Source organism: Diorhabda sublineata, chromosome 1, assembly GCF_026230105.1.
Source record: "Diorhabda sublineata isolate icDioSubl1.1 chromosome 1, icDioSubl1.1, whole genome shotgun sequence".
In the NCBI taxonomy this organism is placed as follows: Eukaryota; Metazoa; Arthropoda; class Insecta; order Coleoptera; family Chrysomelidae; genus Diorhabda; species Diorhabda sublineata.
In genome coordinates, this window is record NC_079474.1 from 13,083,202 (window position 1) to 13,103,557 (window position 20,356).

General features: G+C 31.2%; 1 protein-coding gene across 23 annotated transcripts in view; it reads left to right on the forward strand.

The window, feature by feature from the left end:
- LOC130441884 (enolase-phosphatase E1) overlaps nt 1-20,356 on the forward strand; it is a 116,730-nt gene that overhangs the window by 66,285 nt on the left and 30,089 nt on the right. For 13 of the 23 annotated variants that reach the window (XM_056775712.1, XM_056775765.1, XM_056775747.1 and 10 more), the window contains 2 exons: nt 9,155-9,249; nt 18,409-18,480. In XM_056775712.1, coding sequence (XP_056631690.1) covers nt 9,155-9,249; nt 18,409-18,480 — 167 coding nt within the window. The remainder of the gene's footprint in view (nt 1-9,154; nt 9,250-18,408; nt 18,481-20,356) is intronic. The other 10 variants (XM_056775729.1, XM_056775784.1, XM_056775825.1 and 7 more) reach the window with 1 other exon arrangement.

Sequence of the window (20,356 nt, forward strand, 5' to 3'; positions counted from 1 at the left end):
TAAAATGACAGTCTTTAAATAAAAATGACTGTTTGTTTTTAAAAAAAGGCAGCCTCTAACGATGAATAACAGATGGATTTTGAAAAAGACATTTTCTAAGGACAACTTACAGTTTGCTTTTAAAAATACAGTCTCTAAATACAAATGACAGCTTATTTTTTAAAATGACAGTCTTTAAATAAAAATGACTGTTTGTTTTTAAAAAAAGGCAGCCTCTAACGATAAATAACAGATGGATTTTGAAAAAGACATTTTCTAAGGACAACTTACAGTTTGCTTTTAAAAATACAGTCTCTAAATACAAATGACAGCTTATTTATTAAAATGACAGTCTTTAAATAAAAATGACTGTTTGTTTTTAAAAAAAGGCAGCCTCTAACGATGAATAACAGATGGATTTTGAAAAAGACATTTTCTAAGGACAACTTACAGTTTGCTTTTAAAAATACAGTCTCTAAATACAAATGACAGCTTATTTATTAAAATGACAGTCTTTAAATAAAAATGACTGTTTGTTTTTAAAAAAAGGCAGCCTCTAACGATGAATAACAGATGGATTTTGAAAAAGACATTTTCTAAGGACAACTTACAGTTTGCTTTTAAAAATACAGTCTCTAAATACAAATGACAGCTTATTTATTAAAATGACAGTCTTTAAATAAAAATGACTGTTTGTTTTTAAAAAAAGGCAGCCTCTAACGATGAATAACAGATGGATTTTGAAAAAGACATTTTCTAAGGACAACTTACAGTTTGCTTTTAAAAATACAGTCTCTAAATACAAATGACAGCTTATTTATTAAAATGACAGTCTTTAAATAAAAATGACTGTTTGTTTTTAAAAAAAGGCAGCCTCTAACGATAAATAACAGATGGATTTTGAAAAAGACATTTTCTAAGGACAACTTACAGTTTGCTTTTAAAAATACAGTCTCTAAATACAAATGACAGCTTATTTATTAAAATGACAGTCTTTAAATAAAAATGACTGTTTGTTTTTAAAAAAAGGCAGCCTCTAACGATAAATAACAGATGGATTTTGAAAAAGACATTTTCTAAGGACAACTTACAGTTTGCTTTTAAAAATACAGTCTTTAAATACAAATGACAGCTTATTTATTAAAATGACAGTCTTTAAATAAAAATGACTGTTTGTTTTTAAAAAAAGGCAGCCTCTAACGATAAATAACAGATGGATTTTGAAAAAGACATTTTCTAAGGACAACTTACAGTTTGCTTTTAAAAATACAGTCTCTAAATACAAATGACAGCTTATTTATTAAAATGACAGTCTTTAAATAAAAATGACTGTTTGTTTTTAAAAAAAGGCAGCCTCTAACGATGAATAACAGATGGATTTTGAAAAAGACATTTTCTAAGGACAACTTACAGTTTGCTTTTAAAAATACAGTCTCTAAATACAAATGACAGCTTATTTATTAAAATGACAGTCTTTAAATAAAAATGACTGTTTGTTTTTAAAAAAAGGCAGCCTCTAACGATAAATAACAGATGGATTTTGAAAAAGACATTTTCTAAGGACAACTTACAGTTTGCTTTTAAAAATACAGTCTCTAAATACAAATGACAGCTTATTTATTAAAATGACAGTCTTTAAATAAAAATGACTGTTTGTTTTTAAAAAAAGGCAGCCTCTAACGATAAATAACAGATGGATTTTGAAAAAGACATTTTCTAAGGACAACTTACAGTTTGCTTTTAAAAATACAGTCTCTAAATACAAATGACAGCTTATTTATTAAAATGACAGTCTTTAAATAAAAATGACTGTTTGTTTTTAAAAAAAGGCAGCCTCTAACGATGAATAACAGATGGATTTTGAAAAAGACATTTTCTAAGGACAACTTACAGTTTGCTTTTAAAAATACAGTCTCTAAATACAAATGACAGCTTATTTATTAAAATGACAGTCTTTAAATAAAAATGACTGTTTGTTTTTAAAAAAAGGCAGCCTCTAACGATAAATAACAGATGGATTTTGAAAAAGACATTTTCTAAGGACAACTTACAGTTTGCTTTTAAAAATACAGTCTCTAAATACAAATGACAGCTTATTTATTAAAATGACAGTCTTTAAATAAAAATGACTGTTTGTTTTTAAAAAAAGGCAGCCTCTAACGATAAATAACAGATGGATTTTGAAAAAGACATTTTCTAAGGACAACTTACAGTTTGCTTTTAAAAATACAGTCTCTAAATACAAATGACAGCTTATTTTTTAAAATGACAGTCTTTAAATAAAAATGACTGTTTGTTTTTAAAAAAAGGCAGCCTCTAACGATAAATAACAGATGGATTTTGAAAAAGACATTTTCTAAGGACAACTTACAGTTTGCTTTTAAAAATACAGTCTCTAAATACAAATGACAGCTTATTTATTAAAATGACAGTCTTTAAATAAAAATGACTGTTTGTTTTTAAAAAAAGGCAGCCTCTAACGATGAATAACAGATGGATTTTGAAAAAGACATTTTCTAAGGACAACTTACAGTTTGCTTTTAAAAATACAGTCTCTAAATACAAATGACAGCTTATTTATTAAAATGACAGTCTTTAAATAAAAATGACTGTTTGTTTTTAAAAAAAGGCAGCCTCTAACGATGAATAACAGATGGATTTTGAAAAAGACATTTTCTAAGGACAACTTACAGTTTGCTTTTAAAAATACAGTCTCTAAATACAAATGACAGCTTATTTATTAAAATGACAGTCTTTAAATAAAAATGACTGTTTGTTTTTAAAAAAAGGCAGCCTCTAACGATGAATAACAGATGGATTTTGAAAAAGACATTTTCTAAGGACAACTTACAGTTTGCTTTTAAAAATACAGTCTCTAAATACAAATGACAGCTTATTTATTAAAATGACAGTCTTTAAATAAAAATGACTGTTTGTTTTTAAAAAAGGCAGCCTCTAACGATAAATAACAGATGGATTTTGAAAAAGACATTTTCTAAGGACAACTTACAGTTTGCTTTTAAAAATACAGTCTCTAAATACAAATGACAGCTTATTTATTAAAATGACAGTCTTTAAATAAAAATGACTGTTTGTTTTTAAAAAAAGGCAGCCTCTAACGATAAATAACAGATGGATTTTGAAAAAGACATTTTCTAAGGACAACTTACAGTTTGCTTTTAAAAATACAGTCTTTAAATACAAATGACAGCTTATTTATTAAAATGACAGTCTTTAAATAAAAATGACTGTTTGTTTTTAAAAAAAGGCAGCCTCTAACGATAAATAACAGATGGATTTTGAAAAAGACATTTTCTAAGGACAACTTACAGTTTGCTTTTAAAAATACAGTCTCTAAATACAAATGACAGCTTATTTATTAAAATGACAGTCTTTAAATAAAAATGACTGTTTGTTTTTAAAAAAAGGCAGCCTCTAACGATGAATAACAGATGGATTTTGAAAAAGACATTTTCTAAGGACAACTTACAGTTTGCTTTTAAAAATACAGTCTCTAAATACAAATGACAGCTTATTTATTAAAATGACAGTCTTTAAATAAAAATGACTGTTTGTTTTTACAAAAAGGCAGCCTCTAACGATAAATAACAGACGGATTTTGAAAAAGACATTTTCTAAGGACAACTTACAGTTTGCTTTTAAAAATACAGTCTCTAAATACAAATGACAGCTTATTTATTAAAATGACAGTCTTTAAATAAAAATGACTGTTTGTTTTTAAAAAAAGGCAGCCTCTAACGATAAATAACAGATGGATTTTGAAAAAGACATTTTCTAAGGACAACTTACAGTTTGCTTTTAAAAATACAGTCTCTAAATACAAATGACAGCTTATTTTTTAAAATGACAGTCTTTAAATAAAAATGACTGTTTGTTTTTACAAAAAGGCAGCCTCTAACGATAAATAACAGACGGATTTTGAAAAAGACATTTTCTAAGGACAACTTACAGTTTGCTTTTAAAAATACAGTCTCTAAATACAAATGACAGCTTATTTATTAAAATGACAGTCTTTAAATAAAAATGACTGTTTGTTTTTAAAAAAAGGCAGCCTCTAACGATAAATAACAGATGGATTTTGAAAAAGACATTTTCTAAGGACAACTTACAGTTTGCTTTTAAAAATACAGTCTCTAAATACAAATGACAGCTTATTTTTTAAAATGACAGTCTTTAAATAAAAATGACTGTTTGTTTTTACAAAAAGGCAGCCTCTAACGATAAATAACAGACGGATTTTGAAAAAGACATTTTCTAAGGACAACTTACAGTTTGCTTTTAAAAATACAGTCTCTAAATACAAATGACAGCTTATTTATTAAAATGACAGTCTTTAAATAAAAATGACTGTTTGTTTTTAAAAAAAGGCAGCCTCTAACGATAAATAACAGATGGATTTTGAAAAAGACATTTTCTAAGGACAACTTACAGTTTGCTTTTAAAAATACAGTCTCTAAATACAAATGACAGCTTATTTTTTAAAATGACAGTCTTTAAATAAAAATGACTGTTTGTTTTTACAAAAAGGCAGCCTCTAACGATAAATAACAGACGGATTTTGAAAAAGACATTTTCTAAGGACAACTTACAGTTTGCTTTTAAAAATACAGTCTCTAAATACAAATGACAGCTTATTTATTAAAATGACAGTCTTTAAATAAAAATGACTGTTTGTTTTTAAAAAAAGGCAGCCTCTAACGATAAATAACAGATGGATTTTGAAAAAGACATTTTCTAAGGACAACTTACAGTTTGCTTTTAAAAATACAGTCTCTAAATACAAATGACAGCTTATTTTTTAAAATGACAGTCTTTAAATAAAAATGACTGTTTGTTTTTACAAAAAGGCAGCCTCTAACGATAAATAACAGACGGATTTTGAAAAAGACATTTTCTAAGGACAACTTACAGTTTGCTTTTAAAAATACAGTCTCTAAATACAAATGACAGCTTATTTATTAAAATGACAGTCTTTAAATAAAAATGACTGTTTGTTTTTAAAAAAAGGCAGCCTCTAACGATAAATAACAGATGGATTTTGAAAAAGACATTTTCTAAGGACAACTTACAGTTTGCTTTTAAAAATACAGTCTCTAAATACAAATGACAGCTTATTTTTTAAAATGACAGTCTTTAAATAAAAATGACTGTTTGTTTTTAAAAAAAGGCAGCCTCTAACGATAAATAACAGATGGATTTTGAAAAAGACATTTTCTAAGGACAACTTACAGTTTGCTTTTAAAAATACAGTCTCTAAATACAAATGACAGCTTATTTATTAAAATGACAGTCTTTAAATAAAAATGACTGTTTGTTTTTAAAAAACGGCAGCCTCTAACGATGAATAACAGATGGATTTTGAAAAAGACATTTTCTAAGGACAACTTACAGTTTGCTTTTAAAAATACAGTCTCTAAATACAAATGACAGCTTATTTATTAAAATGACAGTCTTTAAATAAAAATGACTGTTTGTTTTTAAAAAAAGGCAGCCTCTAACGATAAATAACAGATGGATTTTGAAAAAGACATTTTCTAAGGACAACTTACAGTTTGCTTTTAAAAATACAGTCTCTAAATACAAATGACAGCTTATTTATTAAAATGACAGTCTTTAAATAAAAATGACTGTTTGTTTTTAAAAAAAGGCAGCCTCTAACGATAAATAACAGATGGATTTTGAAAAAGACATTTTCTAAGGACAACTTACAGTTTGCTTTTAAAAATACAGTCTCTAAATACAAATGACAGCTTATTTATTAAAATGACAGTCTTTAAATAAAAATGACTGTTTGTTTTTAAAAAAGGCAGCCTCTAACGATAAATAACAGATGGATTTTGAAAAAGACATTTTCTAAGGACAACTTACAGTTTGCTTTTAAAAATACAGTCTTTAAATACAAATGACAGCTTATTTATTAAAATGACAGTCTTTAAATAAAAATGACTGTTTGTTTTTAAAAAAAGGCAGCCTCTAACGATAAATAACAGATGGATTTTGAAAAAGACATTTTCTAAGGACAACTTACAGTTTGCTTTTAAAAATACAGTCTCTAAATACAAATGACAGCTTATTTATTAAAATGACAGTCTTTAAATAAAAATGACTGTTTGTTTTTAAAAAAAGGCAGCCTCTAACGATGAATAACAGATGGATTTTGAAAAAGACATTTTCTAAGGACAACTTACAGTTTGCTTTTAAAAATACAGTCTCTAAATACAAATGACAGCTTATTTATTAAAATGACAGTCTTTAAATAAAAATGACTGTTTGTTTTTAAAAAAAGGCAGCCTCTAACGATAAATAACAGATGGATTTTGAAAAAGACATTTTCTAAGGACAACTTACAGTTTGCTTTTAAAAATACAGTCTCTAAATACAAATGACAGCTTATTTATTAAAATGACAGTCTTTAAATAAAAATGACTGTTTGTTTTTAAAAAAAGGCAGCCTCTAACGATAAATAACAGATGGATTTTGAAAAAGACATTTTCTAAGGACAACTTACAGTTTGCTTTTAAAAATACAGTCTCTAAATACAAATGACAGCTTATTTATTAAAATGACAGTCTTTAAATAAAAATGACTGTTTGTTTTTAAAAAAAGGCAGCCTCTAACGATGAATAACAGATGGATTTTGAAAAAGACATTTTCTAAGGACAACTTACAGTTTGCTTTTAAAAATACAGTCTCTAAATACAAATGACAGCTTATTTATTAAAATGACAGTCTTTAAATAAAAATGACTGTTTGTTTTTAAAAAAAGGCAGCCTCTAACGATGAATAACAGATGGATTTTGAAAAAGACATTTTCTAAGGACAACTTACAGTTTGCTTTTAAAAATACAGTCTCTAAATACAAATGACAGCTTATTTATTAAAATGACAGTCTTTAAATAAAAATGACTGTTTGTTTTTAAAAAAGGCAGCCTCTAACGATAAATAACAGATGGATTTTGAAAAAGACATTTTCTAAGGACAACTTACAGTTTGCTTTTAAAAATACAGTCTCTAAATACAAATGACAGCTTATTTATTAAAATGACAGTCTTTAAATAAAAATGACTGTTTGTTTTTAAAAAAAGGCAGCCTCTAACGATAAATAACAGATGGATTTTGAAAAAGACATTTTCTAAGGACAACTTACAGTTTGCTTTTAAAAATACAGTCTCTAAATACAAATGACAGCTTATTTATTAAAATGACAGTCTTTAAATAAAAATGACTGTTTGTTTTTAAAAAAAGGCAGCCTCTAAAGATGAATAACAGATGGATTTTGAAAAAGACATTTTCTAAGGACAACTTACAGTTTGCTTTTAAAAATACAGTCTCTAAATACAAATGACAGCTTATTTATTAAAATGACAGTCTTTAAATAAAAATGACTGTTTGTTTTTAAAAAAAGGCAGCCTCTAACGATGACAAACAGATGGATTTTGAAAAAGACATTTTCTAAGGACAACTTACAGTTTGCTTTTAAAAATACAGTCTCTAAATACAAATGACAGCTTATTTATTAAAATGACAGTCTTTAAATAAAAATGACTGTTTGTTTTTAAAAAAAGGCAGCCTCTAACGATAAATAACAGATGGATTTTGAAAAAGACATTTTCTAAGGACAACTTACAGTTTGCTTTTAAAAATACAGTCTCTAAATACAAATGACAGCTTATTTATTAAAATGACAGTCTTTAAATAAAAATGACTGTTTGTTTTTAAAAAAAGGCAGCCTCTAACGATGAATAACAGATGGATTTTGAAAAAGACATTTTCTAAGGACAACTTACAGTTTGCTTTTAAAAATACAGTCTCTAAATACAAATGACAGCTTATTTATTAAAATGACAGTCTTTAAATAAAAATGACTGTTTGTTTTTAAAAAAAGGCAGCCTCTAACGATAAATAACAGATGGATTTTGAAAAAGACATTTTCTAAGGACAACTTACAGTTTGCTTTTAAAAATACAGTCTCTAAATACAAATGACAGCTTATTTATTAAAATGACAGTCTTTAAATAAAAATGACTGTTTGTTTTTAAAAAAAGGCAGCCTCTAACGATAAATAACAGATGGATTTTGAAAAAGACATTTTCTAAGGACAACTTACAGTTTGCTTTTAAAAATACAGTCTCTAAATACAAATGACAGCTTATTTATTAAAATGACAGTCTTTAAATAAAAATGACTGTTTGTTTTTAAAAAAAGGCAGCCTCTAACGATAAATAACAGATGGATTTTGAAAAAGACATTTTCTAAGGACAACTTACAGTTTGCTTTTAAAAATACAGTCTCTAAATACAAATGACAGCTTATTTATTAAAATGACAGTCTTTAAATAAAAATGACTGTTTGTTTTTAAAAAAAGGCAGCCTCTAACGATAAATAACAGATGGATTTTGAAAAAGACATTTTCTAAGGACAACTTACAGTTTGCTTTTAAAAATACAGTCTTTAAATACAAATGACAGTTTGTCTTTAAAAAAAGGCAGTATCTAATGACATATGACAACTTGCTTTTAGAAAACACAGTCTTTAAAGTATAATGACAGTTAATTTTTAAAAAAAGTCTCCAAAGACAATTGCAGGGAAGTATATTCATTATAATTATTATACAGGGTCGTTCATTTGTTATACAGTGTCGTGTTTATCAATTATATAGGTTCGTGTTTTATGATTATACAGAGCAATGTTTGTTCGTTATACAGGCTCATTTGTTTATTATACAGAAGCGTGTGTTTATTATACGAAGTCGTATATTCATTATACAGGGTCGTGTGTTTATAATTTAATTCGAATTTGATCATTATTTAATAATATAGGATAGAGTTTGTTTTCTGAAAAGGCAATCTCGAAAAACAAATAACGGTTTGTTTCTGATAAAGACAGCCTATTAAGACAAATAACAGTTTTTTTTTTGAAAAATACAGTCTCTAAATACAATTTGCCGTAAACAAATAACAATTTCTTATTAAAAATGGCCAAAACATACTGTAAACAGGTTATAAAAACAGTATGAAGAAATTGCCGCCGTATATATATAAAAACATAATGTAAATGCGAAATGTACACCCAAACTTTAGATTCTTCATAATACATCAGGACCAGCTCCACTGTCTATGTCAGCGGACAAGCTCGTAACAATATGTTTTTTCAGGGTTGAAACGTATGTGAGTCACGAGGGTAACCTGTACTGCAAACCCCATTTCAAGTCGCTATTTGCACCTAAAGTTGTCGAAGATGATACTCCAAGTAAGTATTTTTCAACGTTTTTATTAAAATTATCTTCTCATTGTACAGGATGTTTGATCATCATTTGAGATATAACAATGCTGTTGTTCTTAAGGTTAAGTTTGCGGTTATTTGGTTTTTCCGATGATATTCAACATTTTTTTTATCAAAATTGGACTCGAATTTATAGTAATTTATGGTTTTTTAACGAAAATTACGAAAAAATAGGATAGATCAGTTGAAATAATTGAATCTTAATATTTTATGCTCTAAATATTAACAGCAGCGATATCAACAACTTTACCTCGACACGTGAAACTTTTCCCAGTGTATTTAGTTGTTTCTCATTACTTTTAACGAAATTTCTTTTCCCGCTATTGTTTTTTTTTCTCTATTATCTCACTAAACAATTTTTTAAATTTGAATAGATCGAGATCAACAATTTTCGTTAGCTTAATTCAGTTCGTTAACATTCGAATAAATATGCGTTTAATTAACTTCCGTTCCTGATTACAATTAGATTTTAATTATGATCATAACAAAAAGAAATTATGTGAAAATCACAGAAGTGAAAAGTTTTGATAAATTCTTGGGAGAAAAGGATACCCGTGGTTTTATATCTGTCAGCCGTTTACACGAATAATTAATAAAAATAATCGATTATAATTATCGGAAAAGATTGAAAAATAATCGATTCACTAGATCGATTTCTCCTTTTTGTTTCAATGTTTCGTTTCGTATGTAGTGTAATCGATTAAAATGATCGGAAAAGATTGAAAAATAATCGATTCACTAGAGCGATCTCTTCGTTTTGTCCAAGTGTTTCGTTTCTTCTGTGGTTTAATCGATTATAATGATCAGAATAGTTTGGAAAATAATCGTTCACTAGACCCATTTCTTCCTTTTGTGTCAATGTTTCATTTCGTATGTAGTTTAATCGATTAAAATGATTGGAAAAGATTGAAAAATAATCGATTCACTAGAGCGATTTCTTCGTTTTGTCCTAGTGTTTCGTTTCTTCTGTGGTTTAATCGATTATAATGATCAGAATAGCTTGGAAAATAATCGATTCACTAGACCCATTTCTTCCTTTTGTGTCAATGTTTCATTTCGTATGTAGTTTAATCGATTAAAATGATTGGAAAAGATTGAAAAATAATCGATTCACTAGATCGATTTCTCCTTTTTGTTTCAATGTTTCGTTTCGTATGTAGTGTAATCGATTAAAATGATCGGAAAAGATTGAAAAATAATCGATTCACTAGAGCGATTTCTTCGTTTTGTCCTAGTGTTTCGTTTCTTCTGTGGTTTAATCGATTATAATGATCAGAATAGTTTGGAAAATAATCGATTCACTAGACCCATTTCTTCCTTTTGTGTCAATGTTTCATTTCGTATGTAGTTTAATCGATTAAAATGATTGGAAAAGATTGAAAAATAATCGATTCACTAGAGCGATTTCTTCGTTTTGTCCTAGTGTTTCGTTTCTTCTGTGGTTTAATCGATTATAATGATCAGAATAGTTTGGAAAATAATCGATTCACTAGACCCATTTCTTCCTTTTGTGTCAATGTTTCATTTCGTATGTAGTTTAATCGATTAAAATGATTGGAAAAGATTGAAAAATAATCGATTCACTAGATCGATTTCTCCTTTTTGTTTCAATGTTTCGTTTCGTATGTAGTGTAATCGATTAAAATGATCGGAAAAGATTGAAAAATAATCGATTCACTAGAGCGATCTCTTCGTTTTGTCTAAGTGTTTCGTTTCTTCTGTGGTTTAATCGATTATAATGATCAGAATAGTTTGGAAAATAATCGATTCACTAGATCGATTTCTCCTTTTTGTTTCAATGTTTCGTTTCGTATGTAGTGTAATCGATTAAAATGATCGGAAAAGATTGAAAAATAATCGATTCACTAGAGCGATCTCTTCGTTTTGTCCAAGTGTTTCGTTTCTTCTGTGGTTTAATCGATTATAATGATCAGAAAAGTTTGGAAAATAATCGATTCACCAGAGCGATTTTTTCGTTTTGAGTCAATGTTTCGTTTCTTCTGTGGTTTAATCGATTATAATGATCAGAAAATAATCGATTTACTAGAGCATTCAATCGATTATAATTATCATAAGAGCCCCGGGAAACGAGGCGAAATTAGCACCTAATTTATAACTTTTTCAGTTTATACACGGAAAATCCATGAAAACTGGATTTTCCTCAATTTTATCTGGAAACATTTTTGACTTTTTTGGACACCAACAGACAATATTTCATGGTTAACTGTCAAAAAACCCAAGAATTTAAAAAAAGTTTGACACAGTTATATAAAAAATTCCGTATTTTCGAAGCAATTCCAGATATCGAGTTATTTTTGACATGAACCAATTGAGAAAACGTGTGTCTAAGTGACTGTATATTTCTGATTTCTTCAGTTCAAATTTGTCAGAAATATACAGGGTTAAAGTGGGAGTAATTCGTTTTTTGAAAAATAACTTTATAAATTCATACATTTATGGAAAGGCAACGTTGTAATACAAAAAGACAAACAAATAAATGAAAAGACCCCCTTAGAAATTAGTTCTAAAAAAAAACAATGTGAAAAACAAAAGTTACCGCGAATTCGCCACATTTTAGAATGCCATTATAACAGGACTGGACCGGCTTCAATCTAAAAATTTGACATAATTGTATAAAGAATTCCATATTTCCGAAAACGTTGGCTTCCTTCAGATCCATTCTGTTATTTCATACTAAACGTTAATTTTAAATTAAGTTTATTTTTTTGTAATTATACAAATATAAAAAAAACATCGTATTACAACTATTTATTCAAAAAAAGGTAGTGCGTAATAATTTCCAACTCGAAATTATGGCATTTTTCCTAATTTATGTACCTCCCTTCGCCAACTTCTTGTTACCTTCCGGTCGTACTTTGTTTGTATAGCCACAGCACTTAAAAACAGTTCCAGAGGATTTTTAATACCACTTTAGATTCGGCTATTTATTTTTTGAACACAATATTACATTTTCCATTACTAAAAATCGATTAGGTATTATTTGTATCTGAAGCATCGATATTTTTTTTTCTATTTATTTATTGCTAGTACGTCTCTGGAATACGATCGGTTTTATCAATGGTTTATAGGCCGGTTCATTATCAAAAGAGAAACGGTCAAATACTTTCCAAAATCGTCGTATTTTTATAAACGAATAGTCACGTGATTAATTTACGAATAAATTATTTTTTTTATTATAAATTTAACGACCGTGTTCAATCAAAAAACCGTACTACGACTTCTCAGTTGGTATCTTAAGAATCGGGGAGTACGAATCGAGTCATATGGTCGGTGAACGTGTTCGGCTTGTCTGCAGAGAGTCGATACCGGGTGTCAAGCATAAATATACAGTTTCAAGAAACTGTACTGTGTATTATGAATATGATTCAGTTTTTAAGTGGATGAACACTATTTTTAACTGTAGTTTTATCAGTTTCCACGTTAGCTTCGGTTCGTATACAATTCATTTTAATCGTTTCGTAGACAGTCACACGAGTGCATTTTTTTGGATATCGAAAAAAAAGTTATCTCGATCAGATGTATCCAGAAGGTAAACATAATGTTTTATTATTAATATTACAAGTAAAAGTTTTTTATATAATTGAAAAATGAACTTTTTTTTTACTAGTAGAATTATTTAAATGCGACATAATTTTTTATAGGTTAAGATTGCCTTAACCTCAAAGTTTTGACATATTTCGATCTTTAACAAAATATTTTGGTATTGATTGAAGATTTTTTTCTGTTTAAAAACCAAACGATTTATCAAAAAATCTCTATAAAAATTAATTTACGTTGTTATGAAAATACAGAGTGGATCATAAAAACAGTTTGATGTTTAGGTAAATTCCACTCTCGTAAAACACTAATTTTTAACACGTTGACTGGCGTGTTTGACATAAATGAATACAGTCGCCTCTCTAAAATTCAAAGTTATCACGAGTTCCCTACAAAATCTCTTCATGTGTTCTTAGTATTTCCCTATAATTTCACAACTTTTAGTGAAATCTTAATTCAGCCAGATCTGGCAACGCTGCTAGCGTGGCGAAGCAGATTACAGCCCCCCGCTCTCCGCGCTCTAGCTTAGAGACAAGCAGAGTTTGAAATTTGCGTTGAAAACGGTTGAGAAGCCAGATTCGTTGTTCAATTTGTAGAGTAAACGTGTGACAATTTTATACTTTGTACAATTCTAATATTTGGTAATAATATAGTGAATCGGTAATTTCGTTTCGTTTCAATAATTACAGTTCACTTACTAACAGGGTGGGCCAGAAAGTTTTGCGTATTTAAAAAAATAATAATTAAAAAAATTGAAATACAATTTTTTATTTTATTTGAAATATACATCTGGAAAATTCATTTCTTAAAAAGAACATCATCCAGGTGTGCACCTTCTCGCTGCAAACATTCCTCGAATCTAGATCTCAAATTGGTACATGCGCGCGGGGAATAGCTGCTATTTCTTCTCTAGACTCTACTTTTCAGGTATCCCCACATAAAAAAATCCGGTGGTGTTAGGTCCGGACTTCTAGACAGCCATGCAATGTCACCTCGGCGAGATATCAGTTTCCCAGCGTACATCCGGTTTACGAACGCCAAAGCGGCATTAGAAGTATGATATGTCGCGCCATCTTGTTGAAACCATGTCGTACGATTATAGGCTTCAAATTATTGCAGTTGGGGAAAGAAAAAATCCCTTAACATGGCTATGTATCGTTCAGAATTTACAGTGACAGATTGCCCCTGTTGATTTTGAAAGAAACTGGGTCCGATAATTCCGTGCGCTGATATGGCCGCCCAAACGGCTAATGCGGAGGCTTTTGGGTTCTCTGTTGCCCAATAACGGCAATTCTGTCTATCGATATGCCCATTTAAGTGAAAATGGGCTTTTTCGGAGAACAGATTATCGTTAAAACTCTAAAAGCGTTCCAACATTATTCCAACACACTCTTAGGTCGAGCACACACGATCCGGTAATTAAGTATATTTCACACGTGACGGTAAACCAACTAGATCGCATTGGTAAATATTGGTTTAGCGAGAGAAATAATTTCAGATAGATACAATTAACCCCCGTTTTCGGCTCGATATGATGATTACAAAACTTTTTTGAACCAGTTTACGTTATTACAAAGACTATTCGAAAAACTGTATAGATATAACAAAAACGGCACGTTTAGACGCTTGCGTTAGTTGAAAAAAATTGATTTCAAGTTTTCGATCACCTCGTTATTTGGATCTGAGGTGGCCGGCGAGTGAAATGGTATGCCGGAACGTGTGAGTCGGGCCTTAATATGACTTTACTTGTTTTTTTTTGAAATTTGTTTTTGATTTAAGAGAAAATATTACATATTAGCAAATCGTAGGCATTGCTTTTAATTTTTGACAACAATGTGAATAAATATCGTTGCAAAGATTTGAGGAAATCGACTCTAATATTTCCTATATACAGGATGTTTCATATATCACTGCATTAAGCGAAAAAAATCGATTAAAAATCACCAAACAATCACATGTTTATAACACATAGATTAATCGCAAGGTTTGGCCAATCAAAACTTGTGGAAGTTCCTCCCTATCGAGCGGTCGAGAGAGCCATAAAAGTATTTAACTGCTGCCGCATTTTTGAATTTATTTTACAAGGTTTTTCGGCGTTTATTATTATCGATCGTTGAATTTTTTTGGCGTTTTTAGGGGATAAAATGCTTCTTATTTATTTTAATTGCGATCGATAAATACGAGGCAAATATTAGATTGGACTGTTTTTTTTTTCGCGTGCCATTCTGTATATTCACTATGTGCATTCCAAATAAAGTACGTACATCCGGTTGGTACATCCTATTAAGTGAAATATAAATTTATCTGTTTTGCCAACAGAATTTGTTTGTTTTTTTTTTTTCATCTGCATGTAAAACTCTGAAAACATTCAAATCAATATCCGCCGATTCATTTTCGAATTCGTTAATATTCATATTGCGATCTTGTACTTCCTGATATTGAACGCCTTCGATACTTTTTTGAAAACATCGTTGGTAGTTGTAGTGTGTGCAGTCGTGTGTGTTAGTGAAGTGCCATACGTTAAAATTAAGAAGAAATATGTGGTAAAAAAATATTACATTTCAACATTTGTAAATGCGTACTATATTTTTTAAATAATTCACTGGGGGTCATATCCGGACTATACGGTGGACGAGGATGCAATTCGAAGTGTAATTCGTTCCATTCAACCATCGACTTGTGAATCGGTGTATTGGTGATATAATGGTTTTTTCTTCGACATATAAGGCCTTTTTTTCTTGATTTTTTGCATTCAAACAATCCAATGATTCCATGTAGTATTCGTTATTGACTGTCTCTCCCTTTTGGAGATACTAGATAAACAAAATTCCATATACGTCCCAAAATACTGAAGCCATAACCTTCCTAGCTGACTGTTGTGTCTTCGGATGTGGTTCACCGGCTGCAGTCCACTCTGATTATGATTGTTTTGGTTCTGGAGTGAAGTTATGGATCCATTGACATATATCGACGCAAAAAATCTGATTTAATATGTGTATATATAACCAAACACCGCTCCGAATCATCGACGCTTTGTTATTTTTGATCGACTGTGAGTAAACGCGGTACCCACTTTGAAAAAAGCTTTCTCATGGTCAAATGTTTATGCATGGAACGATCAGAACGTTCACCACCATCGGTGGTATCTGTACGACTACGTTTAAATACCAGCAGAGTCCGGATAACACATTGCTGAGCTTGTACAGTATTTTTTTTCTTTAAGAAGCAATGATAAATTAACAAATGAAATTGTTTTAAATCCATTGTTTCGAAAATAACAAAAGTAGCTTTACTCAAATGGCTGTCACTTTTTTGAAAGTTGGTTAGGTTAGATTAGGTTCTTCATAAACGTCATATGGAGTTGACAATGGCAGCGCCATCAGGGTGTCAGTCACGCGAATTATTGATTGATGTTCAGTGTTTCAAATGACATATTTTGAATATGTTCGAGGTTGTTCCTCACAGAGCTATAGCTTGTAGACTTTTTAAATAAGTAATTATTGAATATTTCATTAAAATTGATTGTTTAAATCTTACCAACGGCATTGTTATATCTTAAATTATTTGATGTGGTGAAATTATTATACAGTATTGTTCAAATTTTACGGAAATCAAATCTAATAGTGTATCTGGATCTCCAGTCTACAAAAGCAGCAAATAATCATTTCGATATGAATCTGACGATTTGGGAGGTCGCCACGTGAACAAACAATTGTATTCGTAAAGTATTTTACAAAAAATTTTGGTTCGTACATTTATTGTTTTCTGCAAGACTAGATGGACGCCAAGACGCCAATTTTTCATTCCATACAGGTGTTTACTATCCCTTTCGGCGAAGGGATGTAGCAAAAACGTAGATTTTTGTTTTAAATTTTGGATTTTCCGTCATGTCACACTTACTTTTATACTTATCAATTTGTATTCTAATAAGAAGTGGAAACATTTTGACATTGAGGAAAACGATCAAGGACATGCGCTATATCAAAATTGCTCACGGTTAGGTTCTCCAATACGAGCGTCTTTGATTTGGGTTACCAGTTATCGAGGACGTCAATATACTTACCGATAGATGAACCCCCGGTCTAGGAAGTATCAAAAAATGTGATGAATCGTGTGACATCGGAAAAATATCTGGGTCTAATACATCTTTCCACCGGCTTTCTTATAAAACCGCACCTGATGAAACTGTAACTAGCAGAAATTGGACAAACGCAGAGTCTGTGGGGAAGAGAAAGGAATTTTTTGGACTGGAATTGTGTAGGAACATGAACGTAAACTACTTGGAACCAGTTTCTGTAATTGGAAAGCGAGAAACATCTATGTTGGAAGGGACACACATATCTGAGTAGTTTGCTCGCAGAATTGAAACATTTGGCATAAGACAAGCTGAGGACCACGTAAATAGGCCTAATGTCTATCGTAAAAAGCAACCACTTTCTTTAAACGTGCATTTTGAAGATAAACTAAGACGCCATATCCATGCTATAATCATAACGGACGATACTCAATGCAGCAAAGACCCATTATTTTTACAAAGAAGACTGGCATTACAGATCAGGATTTGGCCCTGTCTGGACTTAAAATATCACAATCACCGTAAATTCTCTTGTTGGGTGTTGAGGTTTTAAAGCAATATGTCCTGGCATAGTCACGTGGCCGTTAGCTTCACAAAAACTTTCAAGACCAAAAAGATTTATACTTCGCAACAGCTTTTAATCCTCTACAAGGCCCAGATTCGTCCATCTTTGGAATATTGCCAGCACATTCGCAGCTCGACTCCCAAGCAGACCATGAAGATGCTCGACTCAATACAGAAGAGAGTAGTTAGATTTATAGGCGATATTGAGTTGACCAGAAACTTGGACAGCTTAGAGCGTAGAAGAAAAGTGACTATTCCGAGATGTCCCACCTAGAGCAGTTTTAAGAGACCTACTCGACAGACAAACATGGCTCATCGATATCGCCTGCAGACGTCCAGAACTTCAATTTATTGGGACTAATTTCTTTGGGGAAATGGAAGCTACCAAGTCTTTTCCGAATACTAAAACTTACAGAATTTATCCACAGCCATCTGCACAGGGTATGAACCACTCGAATTACTAAAAGGTAAACGGATTTACCTCCCTGTGTACAAAAAAAAAATACTGAATACTGCCGGTGTATGGAGGAGGAAGAAATTGTAGACCACGTCACCGGTGAGGGCCTAGCACTCACATGAGGTCGAGGCTTAAACACATGGGAAGCCGTACAGTTTGCCTAGTGGACATAGGCTTTTGGTAGTTTCAAATGGACTTATTAGAATACTTATGTGCCCAAGACTTCTTCACTTTTTGTTTAACAACTATCTAAATGTCGGTTATATCAGCTGATTGATTTGGACACACCAATTTTCGTATTGAACCAAATATTTTTATTAGTTCGTGGTTTTGCTGCTGGGATTTTTCAATATTTATATTGGAGTATTGGCGGCCAAATTGAGGAGATAAGGGGTAGTTTTTTACAATATTTACACACTTTCCTAACTTATTTCTTCAAAATACTGTATGCATAATTTGTATTGAATTTCAGCAAGACCAAGAAAACCCGAATTGATAATTCGGGAGAATCAACCAGTCGAATTACCTCCAGACGTAGTAAGAGGTATAAAAAAAGTGTGCTGCTTTCATTTTAACACCCTAATTGTACTTTTACAAATCGTCGAATGCACTAAAAATGCGTTGAGTTTTTCAATCTTTTCTATAGTGTGTCCACAACTAAGATTATTTCGTGTTTATACCTGTTAGAACATGTCCAATTATCACAAAACTGTGATAATGAATGTGATAATTTCGTAGAAATTCTTCATAAATCATCTCAGCATTTTATTCACACACGTTTAATCTTTTTATTTTCAATTTCTTAGTCACTTGATATAATTTGAAATCGAATACTTTGCCATCCTATTATTCCAACTGAATAGAGTTGATGTATAAAATTACGCTCAAAATGTTTCTGGCAACCCCATAGGGGTGTAAAAAAACACTAATTATAGTGACAGGGAAAAGTAAAGTGATCTTCATTCACCATCGGAATGGTTGCAACTTATTTCGTACGTGCGTAACTTATCCTTGGGTTCAAATCAAATACGAGGGTTGTTTCCATTCTAACAAACAGACAAGACATCCACCTCACTGGAAAACTGTGGTAATAAAAATCATACTACCATAAATTTAAAAGACCTGGTATAACATTCTCCTGTAAGATTTCTTCAAAAAAAGTTATATATATATTACCTAATTCAGGGTTTTTATGAAAATATGATGAATCTGAATAATTTTCTTGCCATAAATATCTATATGATATGCTGCTGAGGTTCTAGAGTACTGAAACTGGTTTATAGTTTATGCAATATTGTATAACGACCAAATTTGGTATTTAAAAACGTTTATAAGATGGTCGACGTCAAAGGCAACGACTATAATCGGTCTCACTCGCCAGACTGAACTCACCGATGGGCCGAAAACCCATCCTTGGTGAAGCTAGAAGAGTTGCTATCGCGTCTCACAACGACGGGCTCGACAGAGATGGAAAGGCACTCATGAATGGATCTTGCGTCTCATAGCAAACAACCGGGCACTTTTATCTAAGACGCTATCTCCATACTAAGAGCATCACGGACGATTTGGAGTACCGCTGGTGCATGGAGGAGAATGAAACTTCAGACAAAGTCATCTGTGAGTCTCTAGAACTCCTAAGAGCGCGGTTTAAACACTTGTGCGAGTCTCACAACTTGCACTAATGACATGTAACCAAAGCACCTGATTGGCTTCTTAAAGGACATCGGCCTTTGATAACGTCAAGTGGGGCACAATGGGCCTATCTGAAGGCCTATGTGCTCAACGGCGGGCTCGGCAGAGATGGAAAGAGACACCTGACAAGAGACAAGTTAAGGCGTACATAAATGGACCTTGTGCGTCTCATACCAAACAACTTCTCTAAGCAATCCGGGCACTGTTATCTAAGACGCCATCTCCACACCATGAGCATCACGGACGATCCGGAGTGCCGTTGGTGCATGGAGGAGGACGAAACTGCAGACCACGTGTCTAGAACTTATTCGAGCGCGGTTTAAGCACTTGTGCAAGCCTCACAACTTGTCCAATGACATCAAACCAAACCTGATCGGCTTCTTAAAGGACATCGGTCTTTGATAACATCAAGTGAGGCACAATGGGCCCATCTGTAGGCCTATGTGCTCAACGGCAATTTGAACTATGAAGATCGACTGCCAATTGTCAAATAAAGAAGCTAAATAGGTTTCCCAATATCAGTTCATAGATTTGAGATATAGGTACTAGATAAAGAAAAAATATGGCGGAAATACGAGAAATAAATAATAAAAAAATACGATATAGTAAAGTCAGCCTAAATTATTTAGCCAAAAATGAGAAGTAATGTCGTCTTAACGATAATCTTTGAATTCCCCTCGTATAACTGGAGTTATTTTAATTGAAAATGTTGATTATTTGAATTATAA